This window comes from Engystomops pustulosus, chromosome 6 (assembly GCF_040894005.1).
Source record: "Engystomops pustulosus chromosome 6, aEngPut4.maternal, whole genome shotgun sequence".
Classification (NCBI taxonomy): Eukaryota; Metazoa; Chordata; class Amphibia; order Anura; family Leptodactylidae; genus Engystomops; species Engystomops pustulosus.
Genome location: NC_092416.1, coordinates 88,890,119 through 88,912,826, shown reverse-complemented (window position 1 = coordinate 88,912,826; position 22,708 = coordinate 88,890,119). Strand labels below are relative to the sequence as shown.

At 40.3% G+C, this 22,708-nt stretch overlaps 1 protein-coding gene and 1 long non-coding RNA gene across 3 annotated transcripts in view; one reads left to right on the top strand and one right to left on the bottom strand.

Annotated features, from left to right (window-relative positions):
* Window positions 1-4,983: 4,983 nt before the first annotated feature.
* Window positions 4,984-22,481, bottom strand: BAX (BCL2 associated X, apoptosis regulator). Its single transcript, XM_072110301.1, has 6 exons — window positions 22,243-22,481; window positions 12,283-12,331; window positions 11,990-12,151; window positions 10,168-10,303; window positions 8,037-8,141; window positions 4,984-7,296 (listed from the first exon to the last, which is right to left on the bottom strand). Exons 1-6 carry the CDS (start codon window positions 22,340-22,342, stop codon window positions 7,195-7,197), a joined length of 654 nt encoding a protein of 217 aa, XP_071966402.1. The 5' UTR covers window positions 22,343-22,481; the 3' UTR covers window positions 4,984-7,194.
* Window positions 22,247-22,708, top strand: part of LOC140063969 (uncharacterized) — a 20,726-nt gene continuing 20,264 nt past the window's right edge. For both annotated transcript variants that reach the window (XR_011847670.1, XR_011847669.1), the window contains exon 1: window positions 22,247-22,514. This is a non-coding gene — a long non-coding RNA (uncharacterized lncRNA). The remainder of the gene's footprint in view (window positions 22,515-22,708) is intronic.

The window sequence follows — 22,708 nt, the reverse complement described above, 5'->3', positions numbered from 1 at the left end:
TAGCAATACAGACTTATCCCAGTTTATTTTAATGCTCAACTTCTGCCCAAAAGTTTCTATGATCAATTGGGTTTAACACAATCACGTGACGTCACGTGTGGATGTGGCCAGAATGAGTTATTTATTGTGGATTTCACATCAAGCACTTCCCTCCCTGTGTGACCATCTATCCAAGGCCACATAGGTGCGTGGCTTGTGGGGTCTGGGGCATGTAGTCATTTTGTAGTTTGCATTAATTCTGCGGTCTGGTCTACTTTGAGGTTACAGTTTGAAATTATTATGTGATGTGTATTGTGAGATGTGATTTGAAACATTTATACACTGCAAACCTACTTTTTAAACAATGCATGTAACATGCAACAAGCAGAAAACACTTGGAGATGGTAGACACCTTCCTTCTATAATCAACCTTTAAACGCAGCTGGGTATAAAGGCTGAGCATTTGAAGCGGAGAGGCCACATTCATTAGTATTTTATGTTCATTTGTATTCCCTTCCGAAAATAGCATGCTGTCCTAAGCGGGATAGAGTGAAGTCATCATGTTGCCTTTGCCATGTTAAAGGAAACCTACCACTTGAAGTGGCAGGTTTCAGATGGAAATACCGGGCACCAGCTCAGGGTGAGCTGGTGCCGGAGCTTATTTTTGTTAGTGTTTTAAACCGCGGTATTGCGGTTTAAAACACTTTTTAAACTATATAGCCGGCGCAGGGAGGTACGCACTCGGCACTTACCATGCGCGCGGCTCTCCTTCACTTCCTATGTAGCCGTGCGCATGGTAAGCGCCGAGCGTGTACCTCCCTGCGCTGGCTATAAAGTTTAAAAAGTGTTTTAAACCACGATACCGCGGTTTAAAACACTAACAAAAATAATCTCCGGCACCAGCTCACCCTGAGCTGGTGCCCGGTATTTCCATCTGAAACCTGCCACTTCAAGTGGAAGGTTTCCTTTAAGTTACAGGTTTATCTAAGCAGCTCCAGACGTGCACAAAACTTTGGTAGGAACTACCATTCTAAGGCCTCTTGCACACTAGCGTTGCGTTTCACGTCAGGGTGCAATGCGTGAAAAACTGACGTTTTGGCTGCGTTTTTGTTCCATTTTTCCTTGGAGTAATTTGCGTTTTCGGCGCATTTTTGACGCGCGATTCAATGGGAGACTCGAGCATTTTTCAAAGGGACCATGGTTTGGGATTAAAATGTGTTATTTAATTGAAAAATAATGTCTTCTGATAATTTGCAAACATCTGCGATCTATTCTTCACTGTTCCGCGCGTATATTATCTCCCGACAATTTAGCAGATGTGAAGAACAGTGAAGAATAGAATAAAAACAGTGAACACAGTGAACACAGGATCATTTAAGATAAAAACACAGTGCAGAACAGATTACAGATGTTCGGCACATCTGCTTACTTGTCGGGAGATACGCGCGGAACGGCGCGAACAAAATAGCATGTGAAGAACAATATATATGTGTGTGAAGAACACATTGCAGATGTTTAAATACATCTGCAATGTGTTCTTCACACATATATATTGTTCTTCACATGCTATTTTGTTCGCGCCGTTCCGCGCGTATCTCCCGACAAGTAAGCAGATGTGCCGAACATCTGTAATCTATTCTGCACTGTGTTCTGCACTGTGTTTTTATCTTAAATGATCCTGTGTTCACTGTTTTTATTCTATTCTTCACTGTTCTTCACTGTGTTTTTTTAATTAAATGATCGTTCGCGAGCAGGGGAAATAATGTTATTCTGGTCACCTAGCAACCCTTATGTTTAAAACGCATTGCACTTGCAATGATTGCGAGTGCAATGCGTTCTTGATGCATCTCCATAGACTTGAATGGGGCGTGAAAATTGCGCGTGACTCGCAAAAATAGAGCATGCTGCGATTTTGACGCGCGTGCAAACGAACGCAAGCACGCGCGTCAAAAACAACGCTAATGGAGAAAGACCCATTGAATACAATGGGACAGAGTGCAATGCGAGTTCTGAGCGTCAAATGCACGCGCAGAACTCGCGCGTGAAAAACGCCAGTGGAGAAGGGGCCTTAGGCTCCTTGCACACGAACATGTGCCCGGCCAGGCGAGCATACTGCCGCATGCAGTAAAGAGGAAGGTTGAGCGCTCCTCGCAGCTCCCCGCTCTTCCATAAAAACAGCAAAATCTAGGATATGCCCCATATTTTGCTGCCCGACCACCATGGTGCGATGAAACAGTATATTCTCACCGCACCATGATCGGTTCCCATAAAGACATCATTTTGGGGCCGTAATGCCGCCACAATATAATCATATGCAAGGAGCCTTAGGGTATTTTCACACGTAGCAGAATGGCTGTAAAATTTACCCCAGCAGGGTAAGCAAGCATCAAAACAGATTCTGGTTTCTGACATGGATCAAGTACGATTCTATTGCAACCAGTGGGGGAGCTAAACCTTTGCATTGCAAATGTTGGTTCACACACAATGATTGGCAGCAATAGTTGTCACTCATTTGCTGCAGGTAAAGGCTTTACTGCATTGTGTGTAAGGAATGGACTTCAATCCCATGCAATACTACTGTGTTATGCTACCAGTACATGTGTGCAGTTTCACAGGCCGCAAAACAGTCTCCACGGATTGAATAAAAGATTGCATGGGCAGTTATAGAACATGCTCTATTTTTTTGCTTCCCTAATGCTCTGCCCATGCATGTGGATTCCACTGCCTTGTGTGTGAGAGCCCATAGAAGTAAATAGGGAGGTGAGCTAGGTGTAGAAAATACACCCAGGGGACCTTGCATTGTGGTCATCAGCAACATTACGTGACCAGGGTGTGGCCTTCCCTTTCTTTAGAACTTAGCTAAAAATTAGTACCCAAGGGGTTTCCGGCCCCTACTTCCTTTAGATCCCCATTTATTTTAGAGCGCTCTCACAGGACCTAATCTGACACGGCCAGATGCACATTAAATGCAAAATCATTTCTTCTTGCATCCCATATACAACTACCTACACTTTCTTACAGCAGGTCACAGATTCATTTAGAAGTCATTACCAAGACCCCATCTAACCTGCCACAACGAGATTTAATTGATATAACCTAAGTACCATGATGTATTAAAGATCCACATTATAGTACAGAATGAAAGTAAAGACAGAAATCTGGACATAATATTCAAGGTTTTATTTCAATTGGACTGAACAGACATGAGAACCACAATTAAAAAAGATAATATAAAATGTTAGCCGCACTCCTGAAAGAGTTAATTCCTATTAAGATATTGTACAAGTGGTAGGTTTGCATATAGTCCACCCCTCCACAATGCAGTGTCTGCACTGACTAAGCAGGGGGAAGCACCAGATAGTCAGAGATAATAACCAGGAACCAGAAGTGTATAGTCTTGTAAATCGTGCACAGCCCATTACAGAAAGGTCACAATGTACACTGAATATTTAATTCTATATTGTTCTTGTGCTCCTAGATCTGTTTAGATGTAGGTCTTTATCTGCTCAATACATACATTTTCCTACTACGGGTATTCCATTAGGGAGAAAAATTCATTAATGCTTAGGTTGCTACCTTGTCTGGAAGGTATTTAAGGATGCAGATTGAAGGATTTGCAATTTGAGCAAAATCTTTTTTCAAAGGAATGGACATAAAATCTTCCCTGCATTTCAATTTCAGTGCACAAAAAAAAAAAAACCTGCAGCACGAACATATTTTCATGATTGCAGTGGCAAAGTATTATGTTTATATTACGTACTGATGTAAATGTATGACTGTGCACATGTACACCTAAGAGGGAGATGGAAGCTCCACTTCAGGACACTCACACATGTACTGATGTGGACTGATTATCGACAGACAACAACCATCTATTCGATAAAATTGATTTGAGACCTAAATAGGCATAACAGCATTCCAAATTCCAAGAGGAAGAGGAATTTTTAAATATCCTCATAGGGAGTTCTAAGTTAATGAAGGAGACCCCTTGTTCTCTGTAGTAAATTTTTTTTAATCTGAAGTGTCCAATACTGCTTCAAGTTGATTTATGTAGTGGTCCATTCAGGAACATCCCTGAGAATAGATATGTGTGCATAGAAGTGATCTTTAAAGGACATATACCATCAAAATCAAGCATGGATAAACCTGAAACACTTACTCATAGATCTAAGAACCCAGTATGTGGAAATCATATTTGTTATCCACAACCTCCTTCCTTCTAAAAATCAACTTTTAGAATTATGCTAAAGAACCAGAATGGGTCAGGGGATGTTACCAGTGCCCCTCTGTGCAGCTTCACAGGATTTTACACTCTTATCCTCAGCACTCCCCTTCCTCTACCTGATGTAACCAACACTGCAGCAGGGGAAGTTTCAGCTGGGAAATACTAGACAATAAAAACAATTAAAAATGTACCAAGTACAAATGTGATACACATAGTTGGCCACACCAGTGAGTCTGACCAACAGAACACCTCTCAGAAGGGATAGTATCAAAACCACCCCTACTATTAAATAGTTGTGCCAGAGTACCAAACAGTGTCCGGTCAGTATGTAGGTCACATCAATCTATGCATAAGGGTATTTAGGTATAAAGGATGCAAGACATTACAACTAAAGTACTCCCATACATTACAGATCAGTCTTCTGCTGGAGACTTCTTCAGCGGTAGTAGTCTCCAGCAGAAGACTATAGAGGAGATGGCGGGCTCCCATGCGTTCAATCACCCAGTAGACTTACTATCACTACGCTGACCAGTGTACTTTACTACTACATTTATCTGTAATGTATGGGAGTACTTTAGTTGTAATGTCTTGCATCCTTTATACCTAAATACCCCTATGCATAGATTGATGTGACCTACATACTGACCGGACACTGTTTGGTACTCTGGCACAATTATTTAATAGCAGCGGTGGTTTTGATACTATCCCTTGTGAGAGGAGGTGTTCTGTTGGTCAGACTCCCTGGTGTGGCCAACTATGTGTATCACATATGTACTTGGTACATTTTTAATTGTTTTTATCGTGACTAGTATTTCCTTAGAGGCAAGATTTGTACAAATAAAGTTTTACCTATTTTGTATTATACTTGCCTTGTGACACACATTCTCTTTTGTTTAACACAAGTTCCTCTGATTTATCATGCTTGACTTTGGTGGATTTCCTTTAACAGAAAGCCAAACTTCTAATGCAGTCTCAAACAGAATTCAGATACATCCTTTGGCGCAAATTTACATCTGCTGACCAAGGGATCCAATTTTGGTTAGTGACTTGGATAGGTGACAATCATAGCAGTCAGTGATTAAATATGCATCATACAATTACATGGAGGGGTGTGGGGTGGGGGGAGTGGACAGAGGTGCACAACCGTTCAATCCCTGACCTCTGCCCTGGCAAAATCACTGCACCACAGACATTTGGATCCAAAAGTTACAACTCACCAAGTCCAAGAAAATATACACTGTACAGTCCTGGTTATTATAAAGGCATGTTATTTCCATATAAATGAAGCATCAAATAGAATATGGCAGCAGAATTAGAGGAGCAAATGTAAATGAAAAAAAAAAAAAAGAATCTAAAACCATCAAATGATTGTCTATTCCTAAAACCTATGGTACTCGCTTATAAAATATCTGTCATTTTGTGTTCAGTTCCAATAAAGCTGGTTAAGTAATATTGACAAAAAGTCTTCACTGTCCACCATCCAGAAATAAAGGTTGTACAGCATGTGGCTGAGGTATAGTGGTATCAAGTATTTGTCCAGTAAAGTTCATCATTGCACTGACACATCCATCGACACCTTCTACAGTTAGAAAAAAAATACACAAAATAAATTAAAAAAACCTACAAGAACTTTAGTAAAATAGATGACAGAATTCACAGATGGCATTGAATTGTTATAACAATATGGCCTTTTTTTACCCTATGTATATCCATCACAAAACAAAAGTGGTCAGTAAACCAAAAGTTGAAGAATCGGAACTTGAAAGCCATTTTAGTTTTGGTATAAAGCATTTGAACAAATGGCTCTTAACATCTGCTGTACTGCTCCCAGCCAGCAGGAGGTGCCATTTCTACATTTCACAATAGGATGTGTGTCTGCAGTTAAGCTCTAGTCTAATCTCATCAATTAAAAGGGTGGAAACAGATTTATTTTGTAAGAACCCAGTCACAATACAAACGCTGCAAAATAATGTATATTTTAAAAAAGTAATAAGAATTTCCTTCTTTTAAAATCAATTCTTTAACATTTATATATGCTCATTTTCCATTACTCCAAGGCACCACAACTCCCATGCAAACCTCTGTTAACAGTCCTGTATCATCTATTCTTACACGCATTCTCCGGTCAGTGTCCTACTTCTTGCTAGCCTGCCAAAATGATGTTTCCAAGTAGTAGGGGATAGAGGCAGTATGATACTACATACAGGTAAAGGACTGGGGTGAAGCCTGATATACTGGCAATTCTTCATTTTTAAGAAAATGCTTACAATCCCCAATTGAGCCAAATGTAAAAATGCTTTCTTACCAAGCCTATTGCAATGTGTACAAAGCAGTCAGGACATACAAGGGAAAAACCATGTCACTATGCAAGACTTTGGCCAGTTATTTTCACATTAGGAAAAAAAAAAAAAAAAAAAGACATACAGGACCCCATATCAGTACACACATTACTGACATTAACATTTCATGCTGCTTTCTCTAACTGAAGCTGTAACCAATTTCCCTTTATTTAAATAACGGAATTAATCTTTCTAAAGGTGCAAACTCAGCAAAGTTGAGATTTAAAACCCCTACTTATCCACCAAATCCAAGACAGGGGGATAGAAGCACAATTACACATTCTTTATGTATTGCCTCACCCTCTGACACATATCTTTGCTTTTGTTGGTTTATGCTGCAGAGGCAAGGGTACAAATTCAAGTATTAAATCAAAAGAGGCTTAGTTAAACCATTTCATAGGACATATTAAAAAGGCACGTTTTAATGGTAAAAAAAAGAAAAAAAAAAAAAAAAAGGGGTTGGGTGGGGTGAATAAAAGTGATCCCAGAACTGGAGCTAGTGGCCACTTATCAGGCGGCCATTTGAGTCCCTGATGGAGGAATCCTGATGGAAGCACTTGCTTTCAATGCTGGAGTGAATTGTGGTGGAGTTTGTGCTTCCAGGTGTAGAATACAAAGCTTATGAAAGCTTTAAAGACTGTAATAGAAGTTTTAAGAATATCTCCAGATGGCAACAGTGGCAGTGAGAACACCAGCTAAGAAGACCCCAACAGTTTGCCAGGTAGGTGTGCCAAAGTAAGATAGAAGTCCTTCCTGTGAAAATAAATAAAAACATTTTAGAGCACAGCAGTAGAGTTTAGTTAGTAAGAGAAAAAGTGAATTACATCACTTCAACAGGATAAAGCGAATTAGAGGGGTATTCTGGTTACTCAGCATTTAAAAACATTTACATAGCAATCATATGTTTGTCTTCTTGAAAATCATTGCTTTTTACCATTTTGCCAGTATTTTCTTAGCTTTATCCCGAATTTTAAAACCAAAAACTGGGAAAATCTGTTGACTTGTGTATAAGCAGAGGATGGAAAATGCATTGGTCACAGCCTCCCAGTATACAGCCAACCCAGTGTTTGCCAAGCACATAAAAAAATAAACTTACATACTACACCTTCCAGCGATCCAGGAGACACCGCAGCTTTTTGTGCTGAAAAACTCTGTTCATACACAAGTATATACGGTAATTATTCAGTGGTATATCATGCCGATCCTGGCAGGATGCTTCTGATGTTCAGTGACAATTGTCCATATATTTGGTTTGTCCCTCATTTATACAGTACACACATACATATGCTAGATCCATATCCTATCCTACATACTTGCCAGACTTTGATCTTTCAATGCATTGGCAATGTTTTTACTTGCAGGGTGACTGGAATCTGTCAGACCCTTTCAGAATTATATTTTATCTGTATTCTTGATATCTCAACAACAGCAGAATTTTTCTGTAAGTTTTTTTTACAAAGACACATTGATGTAAAAAAAAATATTAAACTCACCCAGCCTCCTTGATCCCGTATCCACTGGACAACATGGTCTCTAAGGTACTCCATAGTCCAGTCTATGATTGTGCGGATCATTTGTGGAACATGTGACCACAGTGCCTACAGAAGCACAACAGAAGTACAATTACTTACAACAGTAAGTGCCAAAGCATAACATTGTGTGTATATACGTTTACCCCTCTAAGGACCATGCCATTTTTATTTTTTGCATTTCCATTCAAAACTAACAGTCTTTAAAAATCTAAAACTTCTTTTTCTGTGTAAAAGCCTTGTTTTCAGCATAACAAATTGTAAATCCTAGTGTCAGTATTTTAGATCCCATGCTTATAAGGTTTTAAAAGATTAAAAAAAAAAATTAAAACCATTTGTACAAATTCTTTTTTTGATATCTTGATGCCCATAACTTTTTTTTTATACTTTGGTGTAAGGAACTGCGTGAGGTGTCATTTTCTGTGGGAACGAGCTACCGTTTGTAAAGGTACGACTTTTTTGATCACTTTTTAACCCTTACAGGAATCAACCCTTTGTTTTTGTGTTAGTTTTTTACTCCTCATTACAAAAGCAATAACTTATTTTTAGGTTTCTAGAGATGTGCGAGAGCTTGATTTCTGCAGGTCAAAATATACATTTTAGTGGCGCCATTTAACCCCTTCCCGCCGATGCCCTTTTTCGTTTTTGCGTTTTCATTTTTCACTCCCCACCTTCAAAAATCTATAACTTTTATTATTCCATGTACAGAGCTGTATTATGGCTTATTTTCTGCGTAACAAATTGCACTTCAAAATGGTGGTATTTAATATTTCATGTCATGTACTGGGTAGCGGGAAAACAAAATTTCAAATGCAGTGAAGTTGGTGAAAAAAAACGCATTTGTGCCGTATTCTTGTGGGCTTGGATTTTACAGATTTCACTGTATGCCACAAATCACATGTTTACTTTATTCTTTGGGTCGGTACGATTACGGGGATACCAAATCTGTATTAGGTTTTAATGTTTTCATACATTTACAAAAATTAAAACCTCCTGTACAAAAAATTTTTTGGGATTTTGCCATCTTCTGGCACTAATAACTTATTTATACTTTGAAAACTGAAATTGAAAACTGTTCGACCTTTTGATCACTTTTTATAGAATTTTCTATATTTTTTAAAATGGCAAAAAGTGCAATTTTTGACTGTGGGCGCTATTTTCCGTTACGGGGTTAAACGCAGTGAAAAAATGTTATTATATTTTGATAGATCGGGCATTTTCGGACGCGGCGATACTTAATGCGTTGATGATTTTTACGGTTTATATCAGTTCTAGGGAAAGGGGGGCGATTTGCAATTATGTTTTTTTAATAAATTTTTTTTAATCTTTTTTTTTTTAATTTTTACTATTTTTCAGAATCCCTAGGGTACTTTAACCCATTGCAATGAATGGGTTAACACCGGCTGTCATGGCGACAGATCGGGGCTCCACGATGACTTCACGCGGAGAGACGATCCTTGGCAAGATGACAGCACCCGGTGTTACCGGTAAGCCTTTGCTGCAATATGCAGCAAAGACTTACTGGCTGTGGAGAGGGCTAAGCCCGCACCTGGCATGTGACGTAGTATTGCAATGCAATGTACTGGGGAAAAAAATTCAAAGTGCGGTGAAAGTAAATCTTTCACACAAAGAAAATGTTTTCCATTTTGCCAAGAGGCTTGGAGGAAGGAGGCGATCGGCCATCCAAGTTGGCGGCGCCCATCAGAGGAATCCACGTGATAGGGCCTAACTTGCTGATCAGTGAGGTTATCAGTGCAGAGACCCCCACAGATCACGAAAACGAGGTCTGACTAGTCCATCAGACTAATGGAGCAGAAAGCCGCACATGACCGTTCTGCGAACGTTCTTGGCGATCTCCGTCGGCTCCATAGAAATTAAAGGAGCAGAGCGGTCATGCACAGCTGTCTGCTCCATTAGTCTGACTGAGCGACAAGGGGTCCAACGAACCCCTTATTTTCGTTATCTGTGGGGGTCTCAGCACTGAGACTCCCACTGATCAGCAAGTTATGCCCTATCCTGTGGATTTTGTTAATGGAAAAACACCTTTAAATAAGGACATTACGCACTATGGACATCTTTAAAATATGAAGCTCACCTTTAGAACCAATTTGCAGGCAAAGTAAAACAGGGCTACCACACGTCCCCAGTTGAAGTTCCCATCTGCAAACATTTCAGTAGCCACTTGTAAGAATACCTCCTTGGGAGGGTTTCCATGGACTTGCTCAATCATCCTAAGCATAAGATAATGTTCAGATAAAAGGAATTAAACTGTAGCATATATTTGAGAATTTCAGAAGGGTTTTCCCCAGTATTGAATGAATAATTTATGTACCAGACACAGTAGGTGATAAGTGACTGGGCAGCTCTACCATTGAGAGTAGCCGCAATAACTGAAGAGGGGAGGAGGACTTGGTCTCATAAAGCTCCCCTAGTGTCAGTGACTCCAGTCATTCTCTGCCAGATAGATCATCTACCATGATTTAATCACTGTGGAGTCTACTTTAGACAAACTATTAGTTGGTCTAGTTGGCCACACGGATTAAGACACAACACCATACCTAGTCGGAAAACTGCCCAAACCACACTATAAACCCCCAACAGTACCTTCTAGATGACTGCAATTGTATTTTATTGGTTCCTTCAGAGGTCGAACTAACATTTCTCCAGAAGGGTAATAATACGCCTCTTACTATTTTTGAGGAATATTTTTAGCCGAGGAGGAGTATGAAAATTATGGATACATGCATGGATACATACATGGATACATACATACATACAAAACAGAAAAATGTGGGTATCACGTCGCAAAAACGCAAATCGGCCCTTAGTAAATGACCCCCAGTGTGTGAGCTGGCCTTGGAATGCAAGGGTGGAGACTAGAGGGAGAGAGCAGCTCTGCACAGCATCAGACAGAAGAAAAATATGTCTGCCGACCCTAAACTCTGAAGAAGGGTTGGTTCCATAGGCAACCAAAAATGTATACACCAGGACGGAAGGAGACAGGTTGGTAATATATTTAGGAAATGCTGTATTTGGTTATCCTGGGTTAACCAAGTAGGCCTGCTGAAGCCCTCAAAAAAGACAACACCAAATTCTTACAGACATTGCCTCTTAACAATTTAGTATTTCTTAATTATTGCAAATCTCACTCATTCTAACCATTCCTACAGTCTCCAGTTCAACAGGGAGTCTTGGTAATAAACCTACATAGTGTCGGGATGTAAAGTAAAAGTAGCAATGGCCAGGCTTGCATTCCATTTAGAAGCTTATAACACAAAGGCTCTCCCCTCTTTTTTTGTAGAGGTCATATGACATGGACGAAGAGAACGCATACATAACGTTCATCACCGACACATGAGGAAGCAGAGTCAGCTCCAGGTTGCTAAGGCTTTTATCCTACATAGTCCAGGGGACAATCACATAAAGTCTAAGTTAATGAAGTCCTTGAAAGTAAACCTTCACCTGTAGCAAAGCCAGTCCATGCAGTGGTGACCCTTATGCGCAGATGTGTCACAATAAAAGGTTCCAGTTTTCTAAAGTGTGAATTATTTCAATTTATCACTAGATATGATTTTTTTTATAGGACACCAGATAAAGGTTCTGTTTTATTCATAAGCTTAAGAATTTAGATATACCTATAAATAAAGTGGTAAGACTGTGTAGTAAAATGCAAAACGTGCCTAGTAAAGAACCATAAATTCCCTGGTTATACCCAAACAGGATTTTAAACACTCCCCAAAGTTTCAAATAATTACTGTTTTAGTGGGAGCCACATCAGACAAAAACAAATATTAGGGAGAGAAAACTTCTGTAAGAAGCTTCATAAAATCCCAAACATAAAAGAAGTGAACATTATTGGTTAAAATACTGTACAAATGATGTGTAGGTAATATAACCCACAAGAGCTAAGGCCCTACCTCTGCAGCTCCATGTTTCCGTCCAACTCGTCTCCTATTTTACGGAGGCATTCACACAGTCTTTTTGTGGAAGGATTCACCTGCAGCTGTTCTGCCGCTCCCAGCTCTGGAACTCCTGTAGTATCTGGAACTTCACTGCGCTGCACCCGATCCGCTATGAACCTGATGAGGGAGAGGACATTCCATATAAAGATAGCTCTTGATTACTTTTTGTCCTTTGCATGCTAGTGATTTCAAAAGAGGAAAGGCCTAAGCAAGAAAATGCTGCCAAAGGAAAATTCATCACAACTCACCCCCGCAGCAGTACGCTGCCAGTCTGCAGGATTTGTTCTGTTGATATACCTGCAATAAAAAGATATATATTCAGCTAGAAAGTCAGGCAATACAGATTTGCAGAAACCTTTGTGATATAGGCAATAGTGGTTACTGTCTCAGGTGGAGTTGAGCAGGGACATTGAGGTTTTTATTTACACTAAAATCACTCACAATGGAAAGGCTTCTTATTACATCCATCAATGAGGAAAAGTTTGCCTGTCAACGTCTGTACTTCTCATCTAGTAGTTAATAGATGCAATACATTTTTGCATCTTCTCACCAATCCTCTCAGACTATTTTCTCTGCAGACGTTGATGAGGAAATCCTAACCAATGACAAGGGCCAACAAATCACAAGGCAGATAGTAGTTGTTTGGTTCAGTTTCCTGGTGTGAGTCACCTTACCACCTCTGTATGTTGACATATAGACATCTCGTCTCCAAGACCACAGACAGTTACTCTACTTAGGCCTGAGGTCTCTCCAACAACACGGAGATCAGATTACAGAAGACCTGGGAGATGAAGAACGCTAAAAGCCAACTTTCTATAGCAGAAAGTGGTTTTCTACTATAAAGTTCATGGCAGAATAGATGACCGAGGTGGAATTCCAATCCTCACTAGTAAGAAGAAACAAAGACCCTCCGAAATGTCCTTTCCAAGCTTTGTAGGGTATGCGAGCAGTTGTGGAGATTCAGAGCAACTCATTTAGTTATTTTTACTCCAATATTTTTTTAAACTTAAAAAAAAAAAAAAAAAAAAAAAAAAAAAAAATCACATTCTACCTCTTCCTGAGTAGGGCCTCATCTGACCAGATTATTGTTCTGGAAAGTCTTATTTCGTCTGTAAAAATAACCCCCATTAACAACAGGCCTTGAAGAGACAGTTACAGAGTAAGAGGTTTTTTTATACATCACATTAGAGTCAGATAATGCGGCACAAATCTGGATATGAACTTCCTGTTTTGTTTCTGACAAGCATGAAACCCGGATTAAGTTTCAATGAAATTCAGTTACATAAGACTCAATAACTACCATGAGTAGAGAAAAAAACATTACAACTATGGCTCTTGAAAGGTGACAAGGTGTAATTTTTAAGAACACCCCTGTGAGTAAGCATACAGTGCTATTATATTTATACTGAAATATACTGATGACTACAACAATCACACAATCAGTGAAAACCTCACAACTAGTACAACGGCACAGCAATAGGCTCGGCTGCTAATCTCCGACAAACCTGCTGGATTTACTGGAGGAAATAAGTAACATCTCATAAACCTGGGCTCAGGAGTTATTTCACCACATATACTGACCCCATTATGTGTAGGGGGGGGGGGGGGGTTCCTCCACTACCCAACTGTTTATTTCTGACCGGAGACAACTGACCACCAAGCGGTGTATGGCCACAGCATTCTCCTCATACACCACTTGTATGAGTGCTTGGACAGCCATATTTCTTTTTTTTTGGGGAGCATTGCAAATTTTTTTGCGCCCAAGCAAGGGTGTTAAAGGGGTTTTCCCATGAAAGGAAATTGGTGTTAACACAATAAAGATCATTTTAACCCCTTACTTTAAAATTTTACTCAGTGTAATTGCTGTTTTAGCTCCCATCACTCCCCGGGCTGCTCAGTGCAAAATCCTGGGGTGTGGACGGGGCCTCTCTAAGCAGTCACTATTATCCATTTAGTTCTTTGGGGTGACAGTGTGGTTACATTACCAGGGTACAGGTGTATATAAAATGTCATCTGGTTTCTGACATTGTACCAACACAGAAAGATAAGACGGATCAGAGATGGATGAAAACCTGAAAAAAAGGAGGAGGTTCCTTAGAACCAATTACATAATTTACTCCTTTCTACTCCTCCCTTCCCAAAATAGTAAATGTTTTCAGCTATATTGGGGGTGTTGGGGGAGAGGTGAAGTCTATAGGACAAAACTGGCCCCTGCAGGTAACCTTCCCTTCTGCGCCTCGCTGTGCTGTGCGCCCAAGAAACGAGTAATGTCCACTTTGATAAGTGAAGGCTTTTAAAAGTTAGGAAATATGAAATACTTATAGGAAATATGGTATCAATTTTCTTTACACAGTACCTTGTGTTACTTTCGTGTCATGTGACCGGGGTGAGGTCATCTAAGATCCTATACTCTATACATTAGCAAAATGTACCGCATGTATGTATCTGATCACAATATAATAGCAGCTTCCATAGAAGATGGGGAGATGTAGAAGTCCATAGAGGCTGCTGTTATTTCAGGTGATAAGATACATACATAGGGTATTTTTTTTTTTTTTACAAATGACAACATCACCCCAGTCACATGACATGAAGTGCTAAATAGTAAGGAGGCATAAGGAGTGGGGAGGAGCAAATGTGAGGGTCTGGCAAAGCAGGATACAGCCTACAAAGTCCAAATTTGCGCAAAAATAAATCAAAGCACAACTAACCGATACATGTATTAAAATGCACCTAAAAGTTGTAAAATCGCAAAATATATAAAACAATAAAAACATTATGTATTTAAAGAGTAACTGTAAAGCTACAGCGATTTTACCAAATTATGTGATTCCCCCTTTGAAAACAAACAGAACAATGCTTACTTTGTGCTGCTCATCCATTTCTTTCCAAAGTTCTGGAATTTTCTCTGTTTCGAAAGTGTGACAAAAATCTCTCACCAGAGGTGAAGTGGGTGGAGACTAATATCTGTTAGTCTATGCCCTCAAGCTGAGGCCAGTTAGTTTGCCCACAGATCTCATGATGCCTTGTGTTCTGTCTCAAAGTAATTTAGCATGAAATCCATTTCATTTGCAGAGCTGGATGTGTGAATGCAGATGTCTCCTGCACAGAATAGTATCATATCATAGTATATAAGGCTGGAAAAAGACGCAAGTCCATCAAGTCCAACCTTTAAGAATTAAATAAATGTTTTATCCCCATAACCCATGATATTTTTTCTCTGCAGAAAGTCATCCAGGCCTCTCTTGAACATGTACATAGAGTCCTCCATAACAACCTCCTGCGGCAGAGAGTTCCATAGTCTCACTGCTCTTACAGTAAAGAACCTTTGTTTATGTTGATGTTAAAATCGCCTCTCCTGTAGGCGTAGAGGATGCCCCCTTGTCCTGGTCACAGGCCAAGGTATAAAAAGATCTTTGGAGAGATCCTTGTACTGTCCGTTCAGGTATTTGTACATTGTAATAAGTGAGGAATAAGATCTCCCCGGTTCCCTATAAGTCCCTCCATCCCAGTTTTAATTGTTCACCTCATGCTACAGCCCTATCAGCTCTGTGCAGAGAAGCTAATAACCCTTACTGCTCATAGAGCACAGGCTATAGACTTCATGTAACTGGGTTACTTATGATTTCTACCACTTATTACATGGCCCCTGCGCCTCCATGTGATGGAAGCTGCGCCTCCTGTAAGTGCACTGTGCAGTGGATTTACTTCTGGGAAACTAAATGCTTTAATGCTAAAGGATTTAATGCTAAATTACTTTGAGAGAGAACACAAGGCATCGTTGGATCTGTGGGCAAGCTATCTGGCCTCATGCTGAGGGCATAGACATTAGTCTCCGCCTACTTCACCTCTAGTGAGAAAGATCTTTGTCAAGGAGGAATCACATTATTTGGTAAAATCACAATAGCTTTACAGTTATGCTTTAATCTTGCATTAAAATTGAGACTTTCCATTTAAGTTAAGCAAATTGACTCTGACAAAAGCCACTTTAATAAATCTGATGGGCAGCGAAGCTCTGCTCCAAAAATAGACATAGAACAGTTTCATGGAACCCGCTTACTTATAAATAATCCCCAATGATACATGTGCCGAACAACTCTGCAGGTCTTCTATTATAAACACAATCTGAAAAAGGGGTACTTAAAGGGGTATTCTCGTCTGGGCATTCACATTCAGTTTCATTAATCTGCCATATATAAACTTTTTTTTAATAACATCCAATTGAAGAAAAGTTCCTATGTGAAGTTAATTTCTCATAAATGCAGTCATGATGTCCCTTAGAAACAAGATGGCTTCCTCGGTTACGACCACTTCACATTTTGGCAGCAGTAGCAAGACATGCGCTATTGAGCCCTGCTTGACCTCCTGGTTTCAGCGATCATTACCACAGGACGGCTGTGGTGTTATGCAGTAACTCCTCGGACATTTCATATACAAAAACCTTTTGTTTCTTTGTGCAATTCCTCCAGCAGAGGAGGCCGTATCCGAGGAACCTATATAGTTTCTAAGGGACAACATGGCTACATTTATGAGAAATTATCTTCACACAGGAACATTTTTTTAATAATATCTAATTGAAGAAATGTTTATATATGGCAGATTAATGAAACGGAATGTGAATGCCCAGATGAGAATACCCCTTTAATCTTACTCTTGACGAAAATTCCCAAAACAGACTTTCATTACTTGTTTTGTAACGGGCAAAAGACAGACATCAAAAGATTGCCATACACAATCTGGTGTGTTACCGTGCAACTTAAACCTACTCAGTACATACGGCCACATTAAAACTAGGAGGACTGTACAGTTATTATTGAAGTAGTGGATCAAACAGGGGGTACTGGAGGTGTATGGTGCCTTGGGCAGAACATAGACCAAGCTACAAAGGCTAAATCAGGATGTAATATTGAACTGTGTTGCCTTAGTGGGTGCTTGAGAAGACTAGTTAAGCAGATCATCTAGAAAGATACTTAGAACTATTTATATGCATTCTCTCAGATTCAGAGATGATGCAGGGATGAACCATCAAAAACAAGCATGATTAAGCAGGGCAAGTTATAGATCCAGGCACTGTTAACTGTGGTGACCTTATATTTATTACCCATGACCTCCTTACTTCTAAAATCTACTTTTATGCTACTGAGTCTGAAGAGCTCTGGGAGGGGGGGGGGGGGGGGGGGGGGGGTCACCAGAGCCCCTCATTTTGCAGCTTTACAGGCGTTAGACAGAATCCCCACCCTCTGCCATGTAATCTCACTGCAGCTTAGGAAGTTTCAGTGCACGGTGGGAGGGGGAAGTGGTCCTTACACACTGTAAAATTCTGTTTGTGTAGGGTTGATGATTATGAAGGTGGACTGTATTTTGCTGGGTTCATGCCACGTCTGGAGGATTCCAACTATACAGTGGGATACGCCACACAGTGCCTCCCCCTTAATGTGCTTGACGGCCAACATTGAAGAATTAATAGTTTCGCAATTCCCAAAGTATATTTTTAACCCCCTCTCCATAGCCAATAAGTCTTTGCTGCATATTGCAGCAAAGGCTTACCTGTAACACTCACGATCGGTGCTAGCACCGATCGCGGGTGTTTTCACCTCGATCGCCGCCGGCTTCAAAAAGATGACGTCACGGGGAGCGGCGTTCCGTTGCCATGGTAGCCTCGGGTGTTCCGAATACCCGAGGCTACTTCGTTTTAACCCATGCATTACAATGTGTTAATTGCACATTGTAATGAATGGGGAGTAAAATCCACATATTATGCCATAATGTAGTATGGCAGTATATGATAGGATGAATCAGACAACCTAGGGTTAGAGTACCCTAGGGAGTCTGAAAAATAGTAAAAAAAAAAAAAACCTAAAAATTCAAATCACCCCCCTTTCCCTAGAACTGATATAAATATAAATAAACATTAAAAATCATAAACACATTAGGTATCACCGCGTCTGAAAATGTCCGATCAAAATATAATAACGGCTTTTCACTGCGTTTAACCCTGTAACGGAAAATGGCGCCCAAAGTCGAAAATGGCATTTTTTTGCCATTTTGAAAAATATAAAAAAAATTTATAAAAAGTGATCAAAAGGTCACACAAACCCAAAAATTATAGCAATGAAAACGCCATCAAAATTCGCAAAAAATGACACTACCCAAATGTATGAAAAAGTTATTGGCCCCAGAAGATGGCAAAATAAAAAATAAATAAATAAATTTTGTACAGGTTGTTTTCATTTTTTTTTTTTAAATGTATGAAAACATTATAAAACCTATACAAATTTGGTATCCACATGATCGTACCGACCCAAAGAATAAAGTAGACATCATTTGGGATGCAGAGCGAAAGCTGTAAAATCCAAGCCCACAAGAAAACGCCGCAAATGTGTTTTTTCACCATTTTCACTGCATTTGGAATTTTTTTTCCGCTTCCCAGTACACGCCATGGAATATTAAATACCGTCACTACGAAGTGCAATTTGTTACGCAGAAAATAAGCCATCACACAGCTCTTTATGTGGAAAAATAAAAAAGTTATAGATTTTTGAAATTGGCGAGTGAAAAATGGAAGTGAAAAAAACTAAGAAAGGCCAAGTCGTTAAGGGGTTAAAGTGAAGCTCAACATTGAGTGAGCTGTATAACTAGTTCTACTTTCAGTCCGTGTGGCGATTTTCATTACTGTACATTTTATTTCACTAGTAAATACTGAAAAGAGATGCTGTAATAAACACAAAACTACCAATTTCATAACTCTGGAGATATATCATGGCATTTAGAGGGTTAATCTTCTGCTGACTTTCACTTCCTGGTGTGTGACACAGATGAAATGCCTGGAGATGCTGATCAGACATTGACTGACCTGGGTTCAGCGCACCCTAGAAAAGAGATTCCCATGTGCTAAGAGATGGTAGGTAAAGACCAACAGGGACACAGGAAAAACAAAGCAGCATGGGATATTGGCCAGAGGGGAATATTCTGAAGTGGCACAGAGGTCCTGATAAATATGTCCCTATGTGCCAAACTACAACCAAAACCCACATTATCTCACAAAGTGGCAAATGGCAATTTAGGCAGTAACTCCTTGCTTGCTGCTCTGTCACAGGTTTCAATCGCATCAGTCTCCCGTGGACAACAATACAGTAGAAAGGAGAAATTCATTGTAGCTTTCCCTTCAGGGTCCCCTGAACACGAAGAACCACAGGGCCCGGAGTAGGAGCTACAATGTTAATTCAGCTACGCCCATACATTTCCATATGCTGAATGTGGCATGTCCTGGGCTGCACATTCCCTTCCCGCCACTGCCCTTTTTCATTTTTGCATTTTCATTTTTCCCTCACCACCTTCAAAAATCTGTAGCTTTTTAGTTTTCCCTTGTATAGAGCTGTGCAAGGGCTTGTTTTCTGCATAATAAATTGGACTTCATAGTGACAATATTTAATATTCCACAATTACTTCATGGTTACGATGGAAATCTGAATCCTTTGGAAGAAAAACAGAATCGAATTTACGAATCATTGGTGCTTCAAAGGGCTATTATAGTTAGAGAGACGGGTCCTGAGATCACCATTCTCTAAAGCAGAGGAAAACAAGATTTCTTGGTCCATGTGGGAGTGATCAGAATCACGCTGGCCTTGCTCTGCTGAATCTTTTGCAGCACCGTAGGTATTAATGGTAGGGGTGGAAAAGCAAAAGCCAGTTTCAAGTTCCATGGTTGACTTAGGGAATCCAGAACTGTTGGATTGTCTTTGAGAAATATTGAGTAAAATCTTCCTACACAAGGATTTTTCCTTGACACAAACTGGTATAAGATTCAGCCAGCTTAGTAGAGGGGGAATGGGGGGTGTCTAGGGGCAACTGAAATTGTGTACAGAGGGACTGATAGAGAAAGGTTGGAATTATATCTGTGAAATGCTGTATTTTTGTTAGGAACAGTGAATTACAGAATGTGTTATTTTGCTATCCTGAGTCCATGTACGAAACTTGACCTTGTATAAATACCCCTTTAAGAACAAACCTAAACAACCTATGTATCCCGGGGACTGCCTGTAATTGGAAAAGCGAGCTGCAGATATAAATCCAATCCACCCTGCCTTACCTTTAATTACCTGCATCTCAGGTTCTGTAGCTCACAATATTTCACAAATATCAAGTTGTCTCAAAGATGGGATTCTTATCTTTAATATGAAAGCAAAAGCATGTAGAGACTATAGAAAATGAATTGTCTGAAGTGACACTCAACTGTATATGCTAAACCTGACTCATTTTAAGCAAAATATGACTCTCCTCTACTTATTTTCACATGACTGAGGTTTTTATTTTTAAATAGATTTGAAGGCGATACAGGTGGTCCCTGACTTAAGGACACCTGACTTGAACACAGACCTTTCTGCCCACTGTATCCACTGGTTGCACCAGGCTGCAATGATCAGCTTTATAACGTCAGTAACAAAGTTTCACTGATAATCCTGGTTCCCATAAAAGCACAACATTTTGAATATACAATTGACAAGGGGACAAAAAAAAGTTTTTACAATTATAAAATATACCTGTCCTGACTTGCATACAAATTGAACTTAAGAACAAACCTAAAATTCTTGTAAGTAATCCGGGTACTGCTGGTAGTTTAAAGGATCACAGATCTACCTAATAAGCTAGATCCGGTGGTACGTTCCTCTTTTTCTGCTAAAACTTTAGTGACCCAGAACACTATTAGAATTTTATCTGACATAGATAAATTAGATATAGCTAGATCTAGATATTTTAATAATTTTCTTAAGAGACTACTTAATCCCTCCTGTCTTAAGCGTGCAGCTCGCCTTCGCTGCACCTGATAGTCTGCGAAGCAGGAGACTATCTATGCAGAGCCGCGCTCAGTGAATTCTTTGCAGGGAGCTGGTGAGTATAAGGGTCTTCTGCTATGAAACCACTGCCACCAATATATTGCAGCGTGGAGGTGGCGTTGTCTCCAGAAAAAAAATAAATAAAATCACAGTTTCTTCATCTGTGCTGATAAATCTCCCCCATTGTTTAGATTCTTCTTTACCTAGTTATCAGCCAGATTGTAAAAGGAAAAAAAAAAAACCTGTTAGGATTTATTCCCACCAAGATATTTGTAGAAGACCATGGCATTTTCAATCTGTTCAAAAACATGTCTCTAATCTTCACCGCACAGAATTATTTCCCACTGCATTTAGGTGGATCTATTGCCACTGAATCCATGATGCACGGTCACACACCAATTAGTTCTACTGAGCACTCGCAGGACCGTAAGATGGTCAGGTATACGGAGACACAATTTGTGGCCCCCATAGAGATCTGCGGCTCGCGGTCATAGGGCAGTGAACACACATTGTATTACTGCACCATGACAAAGCTGGACTGCTCAGAGGTGCTGGCAGCGTGGTAGGTCCATGAAACAGGACACTGCCCAGTCCATGATTCAATGGTCAGGACTGCTCTTGGGCAATAGGCCTATGTATCATCACTCACCAATGACAATAAAATCATGACAGTGTGTATAAGCCCAAAGAAATACACAGGGACATATGCTACACATACAACACAGTCAAATACCACAATAATGGACACGAATGCTAAGGACCACAGGGAAGCAGGGACTCCTTGCATCATATATAACTGTACTCAGCACAGCATTTAGCTCATGAAATACGAGCAGCACACAGTTTGTGGGTTGTTTAGCCCCAATCCATGTGAAAACGCACAACAGTGGCTTACACTACAAACCTCCCATAAATAATGGAAACTTGGTACATGATGCAGAAGTTACTACCCCATAAGAGTCTGTGCCACAAAATGAGACCCCTTGTTTGATGCATCTTTGCTGCATTTACAGTTCCAGACTGAACTAGTCCCACGTACAACCAGCACTGTGTGATCACACCCCAAGGGTTGTAAGAAAAAAGTGGACAAGTTTGTATGTGAAACTACCACCTTACATTGGGTTCAGTAGTTTCGGGGAATCACATGGACAAGTTAGTGGGATAAAACAGCCTTTAGGAGCCTCTCTACGTGGCCCTATGCTGCCGGTACCATAGAACTGATTGCACAAAGAGTCTGGCTGGGCCTTGTAGTGCCACAAGAGGAAGCCCCGATGATCACCATAGAGACACCACATATGAGATCCAGGAAGCAGGGACTACAAGGCCAGAGCATGCTGCTTTGCAGTGTATCCCGCGCCTTCCTATACACCTCACCTGAGCAGCTGCTTCCCCTCCGTCCATCTCTTGCCGGGACTCCTCCGCTGGCTCCTTCGCCCTCTTCCTCACGCCTATCCCCGGCTCCCTTATCCGCCATCAGTTCTTTAAACAGAGACTACCCAACTACGTTCCTGGCGCCAAGACACCACAGAGCGGCTAGTTAAGCCACGCCTCCCAGCCAACCCAGCGCGTCTCTACGTCACTTTGCAGCTACAGACGCCATCTTGACTCCTGGCAACTGGATAGTGTGCTGTGTCATTGTACGGAAGGTGTGTTCTTCCTTATGAAAATGAAACCTACTTGACGTACTCCAAATCAGCCGGCCATACACCACAAATCAGGAAATTCATTTACTACATCAGCGCAAAGCAGATACCCTCTACCTACTGATATATAATATCCCTCTCAGGTGTCCCCACATAGTGTAATACCTTCTACTTACTGACATACTATATACTATCTC

What these genes read in the sequence shown, in the direction of transcription:
- BAX (XM_072110301.1), bottom strand. Translation starts at nt 22,342, where the DNA reads ATGGCGGATAAGGGAGCCGGGGATAGGCGTGAGGAAGAGGGCGAAGGA. An exon ending in GGCAGCGTACTGCTGCGGGG is followed by an intron (nt 12,152 to 12,282) that starts GTGAGTTGTGAT and finishes CTCCCTCATCAG; the next exon opens with GTTCATAGCGGATCGGGTGC. An exon ending in GGAAACATGGAGCTGCAGAG is followed by an intron (nt 10,304 to 11,989) that starts GTAGGGCCTTAG and finishes TCTTATGCTTAG; the next exon opens with GATGATTGAGCAAGTCCATG.